This window comes from Oreochromis aureus, linkage group 12, assembly GCF_013358895.1.
Source record: "Oreochromis aureus strain Israel breed Guangdong linkage group 12, ZZ_aureus, whole genome shotgun sequence".
In the NCBI taxonomy this organism is placed as follows: Eukaryota; Metazoa; Chordata; class Actinopteri; order Cichliformes; family Cichlidae; genus Oreochromis; species Oreochromis aureus.
This window is the reverse complement of record NC_052953.1, coordinates 5,506,685-5,518,087: the sequence shown is the minus strand read 5'-3', so window position 1 is coordinate 5,518,087 and position 11,403 is coordinate 5,506,685. Positions and strand designations below refer to the sequence as shown.

The 11,403-nt window shown below is 42.7% G+C and overlaps 1 protein-coding gene across 1 annotated transcript; it reads right to left on the bottom strand.

Moving 5' to 3' along the window:
• Positions 1–782: 782 nt before the first annotated feature.
• On the bottom strand, positions 783–11,104 carry zdhhc12a (zinc finger DHHC-type palmitoyltransferase 12a). The gene is made up of 6 exons (XM_031734868.2): positions 11,019–11,104; positions 10,721–10,862; positions 9,382–9,515; positions 8,774–8,863; positions 4,630–4,796; positions 783–2,812 (listed from the first exon to the last, which is right to left on the bottom strand). The coding sequence occupies exons 2-6, from the start codon at positions 10,815–10,817 to the stop codon at positions 2,497–2,499; spliced, it is 804 nt and encodes a 267-aa protein (XP_031590728.1). The 5' UTR covers positions 10,818–10,862; positions 11,019–11,104; the 3' UTR covers positions 783–2,496.
• Between the last annotated feature and the right edge of the window lie 299 nt (positions 11,105–11,403).

Here is an 11,403-nt window from a genome sequence, read left to right as displayed (position 1 = left end):
GCAAGCTTTCAAAACTGGATACAAGCCATTAATTTGAGCAATTCACTGACATAATTAGAAGTTTACCAACATGATGAATTTCAGAGGATTTTCTCCTGATTTGTTTTTTTTTTTCAATAAGGAAAGTCAAAGTTACAACTTCAAACCTTCAGAGCTTCTTTATCACATTTTTATTGTAAAACACCAGATAATTACAAAGATACTTATTATGACGCACTGAAGGGGCTTTGTGTCATGTTCAAGGCTTGAGTCAGGACCTAAATGTGAGCAAGAGAGGAAATGAATAAATCAAGAGGGCGTATTTATTTATAACATTAAGGAAAAAGGTTGGGTGTGGACTCAAACCCAGGCCCCTGTTGTAGCCTTTGGCATATAGGTCACAACTGGAGTTAAAGTCCACAATAAAGATAAATCTGTATCACTGCATCAACTTTGCACTGGAGGGGCTGCTTTCCCTCTTTCAAATATTCTTTTGCAGTTATCTACCCATGGCACACACCATTTTGATCATATAAAGGGATGTATTCAGGGTGTTATGTTGCTCTTTAACAGCTCTGAAGGCCACCTCTGAGCAGGACACTGAACGCTGCACTTGCTGTCAGCTAATTTAAGAAACCATAGCAGGGCAGTCAGGTGGTTTAACTGTTGTGGCACTTTAAGTTTATGCTGCTGAATATTACATGTTACTTCTGTGTCAGTACTGTATGTATTTATGTACTCTATGTATGTACGTGAATCCTGACTGGGAATGTCAGTGTGTACAGATGTACTCTATAACGATATGCATATCATCCGTGTTTTAATGTACTCTTTGTTGTCAATAAATACAAACAGAACATTACAGTAAGAACTTGGTAAAAAATGAACTTACTGACATCAGTTTACAGGCAGGTACCAAACATCAGCAGGTTTAAAGGCAGTTAGTGTAAATAATGTGGGGTCACCACTCTCATCACTTAACAACAGAAACCTTCACAGCAGGGATGTCAAACTTATTTAAACTTTAAACGCTCCCTTCTGTCAGCATTACGAATTTCACACATGGACCAGATTGGAGTCTTTGCCGAGCCAATTCTGGACCCCAGGCCTTATGTTTGACAACCCTGCTTTACAGAGAGCAGTGACCAAACCTGAGTGTTTCAATCACATGTAGTGCTTATTTTTATCTTTTCTTTTGTTCAACTTAAAAAAAAAAAAAAAAAAACCCAACAACTTATGTGCCACTTGTATACTGTTTGACATTTTAAACACCACCAAACTTCAAGGCAAGAAAGCTCAGTTTGACATTCAGAAATACTTAACATGGATCTGCTTTTCCCCTCTTTCCCTTTTTCTGACTGAAGAGTCAAATATAACTGAGAGCCAAAAGCTGAGATTTCAGACTGCTCTTAATGCTCAGATTCAAGCTTTTCTTCTGTTCTTGGATTCATGTGATGTCAGAGTTTGTATATCCCTCATATATGATGATGATGATGCAGCGTGGTTTGCTTTGTAACTGGTGTCTGGTTTCAACAAGCAAAGACGATAGACAGACGAAGAATAACTCTTCATTAAGTGTTCAGGAATTAAGTTTTCAGATGTCCTGTTTATGGGGGAAAGTGTTTAAGACGAGCCTTTGCAAACCAGTGGTCACATCACATCAACTAAATCCAACTTCTATACACACCCTATGGTCTTTTAGCTTAGAAGCCCTGCCCACTGGGTGTTCAAACCTTCTGTTTGCAGATAACAGCCAAACAGAAGACAGCTGGTTTAAAGAGGGAGGAGCTAAAGCAGCTTGTTTCAGACAGAGAATGAACTGAGAGGCTGTACCAAGGATTATTTTGAGCCGTGAATCATGGAAAGCTAGTCTAGAATCCAAGAATAAAAATGAGCCCTTTAATGTGCCGTTAACAGTAAGTGCATCTTTTGGCTCATAAAATCACAGGCAGCACTAACGAGGTGCTGAGACTGAAACAACGTCTAACTCCAGTTATCCTTTCCATATTAAGAGATATGAAACTATCAACAGTTACGACTGCGTGCAGAATATCAGGTTCTTTTTATTTATTTACGTCCGCTGACCTTCTCAAAGTGTAGCTGGAATAATCAAACGGTGCCAGTGACACACACGCACCCCCACACGCAAACCCGTGACGTCAGCTGTTGCGCATCACACGGTAAGACACCAACACTGAACGCGTGTTTCAATGTTAACTGTAAATACGGGTAAAGGGATTGTGTTAAGGCAACACTACGCAGATACCTCTGAGGTTTGGATTAATTTGTTACATGAAAACAAGTCAGAGAGTTTCCAGCCAAGAACAGGAAACTGATGGGAGCACCAGAGTGATTACAATCCTCCTGAGACGGTCCGCTGTTTCAGTCCAAAAAGTTTCCTTTTAATTTCTGTATCTGGATAAAACAATTAAAGAAAACACTTTCTCATTCTCCTGTCTTCATCTTTGTGAAAATACAAAACCAGTCAGAGATTAGTTGACTCCAGCCTCTGTGGGGTCAGACTGGATTCAGCGTGTTTCTGTGGTAAACCTTCTCCCACATCACCGTCCTGCAGATGCAGAAGAAATCCCACAGGTTGCAGAAGATGCCACGGTCGAACGGGTTCTCCTCGTCCTTGCAGGTCTTCAGGTATGAGATCCTGTGGCGGGACATGAACTCCCAGGTGGTGCAATTGATAGAGATCAGGTACAAGTGGGAGCCTAGCAGCAGCACCACAACCACAGAGAAAATCCCGACTATGCACAGCGCTGCCAGCAGAAAGCCATTCACCCTGAACCACTGCTCCCACGTAAGAGCAGGAGAAATGCCCGACCTGAAACACAAGGAAATTACACAACAGGAATAAATCACCACTTAGATCTGTTTGGCCTATAACAAGTTCATCATAAGAAAAAAATCTGGATTAATTCAGCTTGATTAATTCACTGGTTTGTCCCATAAAAAGCTTTGTTTATAAGAAAACTAAACATAATTTAGCAAAATTAAAATTATCATCAGTTTGTTAACAGAATTTGCTGATAAGAAAACAGCTGAACATCGCAAGCCTGTCCTCACCCTGAATACTGACTAGTAGGTATAAAGTGCATGCTTCTTTTTTTAATCTTATATACAAAAAATGCAGAAGACAATGATGAAATGCAAAAAACTGCAGTTCCTCTGAAGTCCACTTGAGGCTTGCTTCAGTTTAAACAAACTGCTTGCCTTCTATGGATAGTCTGCAACCATAGTGAGGTCACCCACTGCTTCTGGACGCCATATTTTGAAACTGAAATCAAGGTCGAAGAAGTTATCCGCTTCTTGACTGTTGCAAAGCACAGCCACATATGCATCTGTTAATAACAAAATACTAGAAGCGCAACCACCAAAACTGAAGCCCAAACTTTTAGTCAAATCCATTAAAAATGCTCTAAAAAGGCATCAAAAGCATAAAAACGCTCAAACTGTTCAGTTCAGAGGCCCAATGGAGAACTAGCTGCTACAGCGGCCTGTGTCAGCACACCTGGACTAACTGCAGTATCCATAAGGATGAGTTTTATAAAAATCCCATTTACTCATTATTATATTAGACGAACTTGAATTTTTAGTGTTGCCACAGAGACCGACACACCAAAAACAGCAATGCAGTGGTTACAGAAAAAAACATTGACTCTTTAAAAATGACAGCGTGGGTGATGTCACAGTGGTCATGTCCAGCGCTTGTATACAGTCTATGATTTGTATTCGATGAGAGGCCTGCTGCCTGACAGGACAAAAACACTAATGGTTTTATTTTTTGGTTGATGGAGTCATCGCTGTAGGCCAGAGGGAATACATGCATGTCTCAGTGTTTAAACATCTGCTATAAAACTAAGCGGGATGTAGTGGGTTACATTACTTTGATAGAGTCATTTAAAATATTACATTTTTCCACAGGGCAACTCGAAATATCGGTTATGTATTTTGGAGAATGAATTAATTAACAAAATCTGAAACAGAACATGCTACATCATTTTTGTTGTCACCAATTCTCCTGACTAAAGGCACATTTCAGATTTTATTTAGATGTATAAAATTGGCTGTTTAACAACCACGCTGCCAGCTGTTTGTCTGCCTGTACTCAGAAGCTTGCAAAGTGTAAGCTGACATGGTTTTTTTTCATTCTTCTGTGTCCAGGGCAACACTGGTTTCAATAAATGTCATGAAATATTGCTGAAAAGTTTTCCCACATTACCCCGAGTGTTTTCTTTTATATTTTACTCAGTTGATGATCTCTGATTATTACTCAGTGAAGTTTAATTACCACAGAGCTTACTTCTGCCTCTGTGTGTGTGCACATAAACCTCTGCTCCACAGCGGTGCCTTTAACTGGAAACTTAAAATGAGGACGACTTGAACTTTATAGGTGTGCTTAAGCAACCTGTCACAGATCATCCTTACACAATTTAACCACTCAGTTCAGTGATGTTCTCCAAAAGTCACAAGTTACCCAATTCCGTCTAAAGATAAAGCGGCAGAGCAGAGTACACACAGCACAAGATAAGTTTTCACTGACTCACTGCTGGAAGGCAAACTGAGGCCATAAATATTCCCAGCAGATAAGGACATTTATCTTAGAGGCTGGAGACAGGCGGAGGCATTTAGCAGACGTACAGAGCGACGTGAAGGCCCCACAGCAGGGTGAGCAGCTGCACCAGCAGGTAGATGATGAACCAGCGGTGGTTCCTCTCTCCCACGCAGTTCTCAATCCACGGGCAGTGGTGGTCGAAGCGATGGACGCAGCGTTTACACATGTGGCAGTGCTTCGCTCTCATTGGCTGCTGCTTGACACACACAGAGAGAAAATAAAATAAAGGTGCTGTTACTGGGAAAAGTTGATCGTTCTCCAGATTTTTTAGATGGTTTCTTTTGTGTGATTCGACCAAAAGAGAAAGTTAAATCCTTCTACAGCTGCACTGATTAGTTGATTAAAAGAAAATCAATCTGCAGCTGTTTCTGCAATTAAATCAGTGGTGCAAACAGACTCGCAGACAACGCCTCAGAGCCGTAAAAACATTTAATGAGCTGTAAAAGTCCCTGATAAGGGAACAGGGGTAAAATACATGGGCGTGGCTGAGATCGACACAGAGGAAAAGAATGCAGGTAAAGGTGACATACACAGGAATGCAGGTGTCCCACTCAGACTTTTTCTGCCACTGAAAAAACTAAAACATTTTTTGCCATCCATAAGTCAAAAAATGTTTTATCTCAAAGTTTTGACTGAGCTTTGTCTGGCAAAACTTTTTTTCCTCTTTCATGGTGGAAACAAGCTTCCATACTTGAATGAACCAATGCACTGGGTGAATTTGGTTAATGCTGGCCTACAACCGAGTCTTTGCAAAGTCTGACAGTGTCTGTGAGTCAGTTTGCAGGGCTTATTTAATTATAGAAGAAAAATAAAGACTTATTGTAGTGAATTTAAAAAACACAGTTTGGTTGTTAACCAAAGAAAACAACTGGTCATCATAAATCTTTTTTTTTTTTTTTTTTTTTTTTTACCTGTCCCGTTTGGTTCTTTTGCCATCAGAATTATTGTCTAAAGGCGAAGAAAGATGCCCAACGGATTTACTTTACCAAATGGACCATCCCAGCCTTGCCGTAATGGTCCATTTGATTCACCTTTTATTGTTTATTTTATTTTCACTTGCTGAATACGGGACAGACTTGACTGGTGGAAAGAAAGGGGAGAAAGAAAGAGGGAAAGAAAAAAAAAAAAAAAACACCTGAGAAGAGGGACGGGGAAAAAGGGCAAAAAACAAAAACCAACAGAATAAGCAGACAAAAAATACATATATCGATCACCTGGATCACCTGTTGAGAAAGAAAAAAGAAAGCAAGCAGAAGAAAACGAGAGTAATAAACAAGATCACAATGATATATGGGAATATGACAGTAAATACTAAATATTAAACATTATTGTGCAGCACGTGAGATCGACAGCGCAGTGTGTGCTTTGAGGTAGGAGCCAAAAAGGGTGTAGTTTGTGTGTGTGATCACCCGTGTGTGCACCTGTGAGCATGAACGCGCTTGTTTTTAAAAGGTTCCTTCATGTAATGATCTGCTAGAGGGTGTGGGGGGCCACTGCCCCGACCTCCAGGGCATGAAGCAGGTATGGAGGAGATCAAAACTCCAGACATCCAGAGGCCCCCAGAACACAAGAGACCAAGGAAGACCAACAGAGGGCAGCCGCGCCACTATCCCAGAAAGAGCTGAGGAGAGTCCCAGATGAGGGGTCACTCAGCAGCCGCGAGCAGAAGCCGGGGGCTGCAGTGACGTGCCCGTGAGCTCCGCCGGCAGCCAGCTGTGCCTGAGTGACCGAGCCCCGGCCGAGAGGCCAAGGGCACCCCATCCCAGTGGCCCGAGCGAGCCCCAGGCTCCATGCCCGATAAGCAGCCGCCAAGGAGTGAGCGGTGGGTACCTGGGCGCCCACCCCGGACACAAAGAACCACCAACGCACCGATGTCTGAGGGCGTCTGCCACCGGCAGGGGAAGTGGTGGGGAGATGGGCCTCCAAACCTTGGAGGGCCTGAGATGTCCCCAGAGAGGTGGCGCCTGATACCCAACCTGACATATAGACACAGACAAACAGGCACACACAGATACAAACATCTATTCCCACCCTCATGCTCTCATATACAATTACTCAACACTCACCCAACGTGGAGACAGACATAGAGAGACACTGTACACACAATCACACTCCCCAAGCGTACTCTAAACCCCGGGTCTAGGTACCCTTGCCCCTGGAGGGGGAAACTGCGCCCAGACCCAGGTGGTGTTACCCTTTTCCCTGCGGTGGGGAGAAGCAGACTGCCCCGACTCCGCAGCAGCAGGGAGGCCCCACATTCCAGACCCCAGTCGGACGGCCAACTCCTCCTCCTAGCCCCCCCGCTCCAGCAGGCCGCAGAGAACGGGGGTGTAGGAAGACTCCAAACCTCCCTCCACCCGCTCATATGTAGTGTTGATGTATGTGTGTTCTAAGGTGCATTTAAAACCCAGGAGGGCATGGAGCTACCTGCCAGAGCAGCAGGTAAGCGTATAGCCCCTCCTGCTAGCCCTCAATGTCTACGTGTATTTAAAATTGAGAGGTGGGCAACGACGCCAGGGGTGAAGTGTACACCCTGATGGTAATTTGGCATCCGTGTAGCGTGCCCACCCCCAAGATCCTATATGTATGTGTAATGAAAGTGTGAGTAATGTGAATGTCTAAGTTGTGGGATAAAATTGAGGCAGAGGCAGCCAGAAGGGGGGGACAGAGGGGGATGTCTCCTCTGCACCCTGGTGACACACCCCTACCCCAAGGCCCTGCATGTGTGGGTGATTGTGGTGGAGCGGGAAGAGGGAGGCAGCTGGAGATGGAGAGGGAAGGAAGGGAGGGGCAAGTGACCCCTCCCTGGGGCCAGCTCCCCCGCTGACCCCAGTAGGCACCCCCATACTCTGCAACCCGCCAGGGAAAGGGGGGCCCAGGCCCATCCAGCCCGGGGCCCAGTGCAGCAACGCCGCCCGGCCCCACAGAGCCCGGGACAGTCCACCTGACCCCACCACAGAGAAAACTGCACCCACCCCATCATCCACTCATCTTCCAGACTACACAAGACAATAGACGCCCAGGCTGAGATCTTCCTCCACCTCTCCTGTATCTCCCCCTCCTGCAGAGAGAGTTCCTGAAGAGAGGAAATCTCCTGCATCATAAATCTTAAAACAATGACAAAGATGAGTTTGTGGCTCTTCTTGGCCTGAATATTGACTGGCAGGCACAAAGTCTCAACTTCAAAGGAGAACATGTTTACAGCCTGGTGAAAAAACTGTTTTAACCTTTTGAGATAATGTTTTTATTTTTTATTTTTTATATAACTTAAACTCAGAGGTGTGGACACTTTGATTAACAGGTGTGCCAACAAATAAAAGCTTGACAAAGCTGCAGTGACATTACCCTTTTCGATTTCCCATTTTAAGCCCTCGGTGTGTTTTGGCTGCCACCATCTGAAGCCAGGAGTGACCATATTTGGGCAAATTTCTGGTGCACAAAAGCGTGTTAAAAGCAGAGCCAAAGCCACAGAAAATGGCCTCTACTCCAACAGATACTTCTTTTTATTTCGTTTTCGCTTTCCAGTAAGCTCAGCTACCATGTATCTTCCATCGTCTCATCAAATACTTTCACACAGTCCAACCAACAGTCAGCCTGAGGTCCTGTCCACACACACAGGTCATGTAAGTGGTGGTTTTAGGCTGCTGAAAACTGAGCTTTTCATTAGCTTTTTGTCTCAGGGAAAATTATGACTTTGTTTTGCAGTGTCAACTTTTTTGTGAGATTAGACTGTGTGTTGTCTTATTGTTTGTTAGTGATACACCTAGGCTTCTGATTGGTCAACATTCCTGTATGGTTAGAGATATGTTGCCACCTGTTGCTGTGGCACTTTTGACAGTTCATGGCGTCGGGTTTGTTTTTGAGGGTTTTCTTGTGATGCAAAACAATGCTGCTGTTGACGGGGTCTTATAAACAAAAGAGAAAAATTCCAGTTTTTAAGAAATCCTTATGTACGTGTGGATGTAGCCTCAAATTCACACTATTTTGAAAGTTTCTTTCAGGAGGAGGATGTTTGTGTCTTTGGCACCGTTTTAGTATCAGCTGCTTCTCCTGACACATGATGCAGAAAGAGACCATTTAAACCCAACACACAGAATTTGATGAGTTGGAAATGTGGTCATGTCAAACTTGGTGAGCACTGGAATTTGGCAGCTGGCAGCAGTTGGTTACCTGCAGCAGGCAGTATCCACAGCGCCTCACACGAGCGGTCGATGACTGAGGGATCATCGCCTCCATTTCTTCATTTGGACTCTGAGCGCCCTGTGTAACACAAACAGACGTCAGTCACAAGTGTTCACATGCACACAGAAACACTGTGACCTTTCAGCATTATACACAGGTTAGTCCAGGTTTTAGTCCATTTGCTGATAAGAAAACATCACATCACTGCTGACATCTCCACAGCTGATGAAAGGTAACCTGGAGGCAGTCAGTGGTCACCACTATTACAACACATTATGAAACCAACCTTTCACAAAGTGTTTTAATCCTTAACGATGGTAAATGGACTGCTATATATATATAGTGCTTTTCGACTCTATTTGAGCACTCAAAGAGCTTCATACAACATGTCTCATTCATCCATTCAATCTAATGTTCTCACTCTGATAAACGCATCAGGAGAAACTCAGGGTTCAGTATCTTGTCCAAGGGTACTTTGGCATGCAGACTGGAGCAGCCAGGGATTGAACCTTCTGAGCTGCCTGCTGAGCCGCAGCCAGCCCTCAAATTAGGATCTACTTTGACTTTGTAATCTGAGTCTTTTTAATTAAACTCACCTTGACAGTGTCAGTCAGCACAAAGCCGGGGTCCATCAGGGAAACGGCAAAGTACAACAGCACTGACAGAACGACCAGCAAGAAGAAGAGAGCCGGCAGCAGCAGCTCTCCCTGCTCCTCACATCTCCGCAAACCTACACACACACACACACACACACACACACACACACACACACGTAAGAGCTAACAAAAAGTAAGATATTCTCCAAGATTTATGTAGAAATGTGGCAGGTAAATAATCTTGCCCTCCTGTGTAGAGGGAGGGCAACCCTAACAGCAGAAAGGACTTGGGGTCATAGCACACATCCACTGTTTTCAGAGTATCAGCTGTTGCCTTCAGAGGGGAGGTATTCTTTGACTTGTTGCAGAACAAACTGATTTAAATTCTCACTTGTTCCTACCACTATTAATCTTTTAAATTCTATAATGTGATTTGTTGGGGTTTCGGGGTGTATGTGTTATCTATGCTGCTGACTACAAAGCACACTACCCCTCAGGGATAATAAACTTTATTTTAATCTTGATATTGAAAATGTACAAGGGACAAAACAAAACAAACAAAAAAATCTTCACATTTGTTGAGACTGTAAAGTCACAAGTTGTCAAAACAAATGGGAAATTACTTTTTTCTTCATTTTAACTCTACTTGTATATAACTTAAAAAAACCCCATCTTATTATATGGGTTCATATGAGTACATTAAGGCCACTGTACATCAGATGTTGGATTTTATTATTTATTTCAAATTTTATTATTTAAATATATATGACAAATTATTCAGTCTGGAAAGGGGTTGCATTCAAATATTTAATTTAAAAAATATTTAATTATGATATGACCGTTTTAAGCCCAGAAGATGTTTGTCCTAGTGTATTTTGTTATTTTAAAATACATATTTATTGGAGGTTTATGTATCTATTTTTATTTAGACTCATTTCTTGTGTTTTCGCCTCTGTCAGTGCGCCCCAGGGTGGCTGTGGTTACAATGTAGCTTGCCATCTCCAGTGTGTGAATGTGTGTGTGAATGGGTGGATGACTGGATATGTAAAGCGCTTTGGGGTCCTTAGGGACTAGTAAAACGCTATATAAATACAGGCCATTTACCATTTTAAATAAAACATTCTAATTTGTGGAGTAACTTGTAACAGCAACTGACAGATACATGTCAGGTGGTAAAAACTACATCATTTCCCTCATAAATGTAGGTAAAATAAATAATAAAGATACTCGAAACTGCTCAAGTAAAATAAAACTCCTTATAATTGGAGCCCAACTACCATTAAGCTCCATCCTGTTGCTAACGGCTAACAGCTAGCTGGACGCAGTCTGAGTGACTTACTAGTGTTGTGCAGGAACAGAATGACAGTTATGATCCAGGTGAGCAGGGTGTGAGCGACCCGGACCAGAAAGCCGCTCCGAAACACGTTCTGCACCATATTAGTAACAGCACCTGTCACCTGTCACCACCGCTAACGAGCCAGCTAAGAAGGTTAGCATTACGAAAATAAACACACTTATATTAAATAAAGACCGAGAAGCTTTGAAATATACTACAAAGCAAATGTAGGAATGTAGAAAATAATCTGGAGTCGATTACAGGCGTAAATACGCATTCAATCAAAAAGAAATCAACTGACTTCTGTTTTTATGTTGTTCATTCTGTCTACTTCCTTGTTTCCCTACGGCAGCCTGTATAGGTCAAACCGTTCGAACTGACCATGCGCAAAAGAAGGTTTTCGTAAAAATACGTCGACTAATGTTACATAAAAGCGGTTTAAAAAAAAACAAACAAAAAAACAACAACAACATTAATTTTGAGTTTAAAAATTAATGTTTTTTCCATCAATAAAAATATTTAGAAAACAGTAACGTCACATTTAAAAAAAAATCTTTTTTGTGTGTGGAATAAGGTTGACACGAGCATCTGTTTCAGGTAGTTTAGCGGGTAATGGCTAATCCAATTCTGTAATTATGTGAACGCAGAGAGCTTAACCTGCCCTTTATCTTTGGCTGCCACTGAGA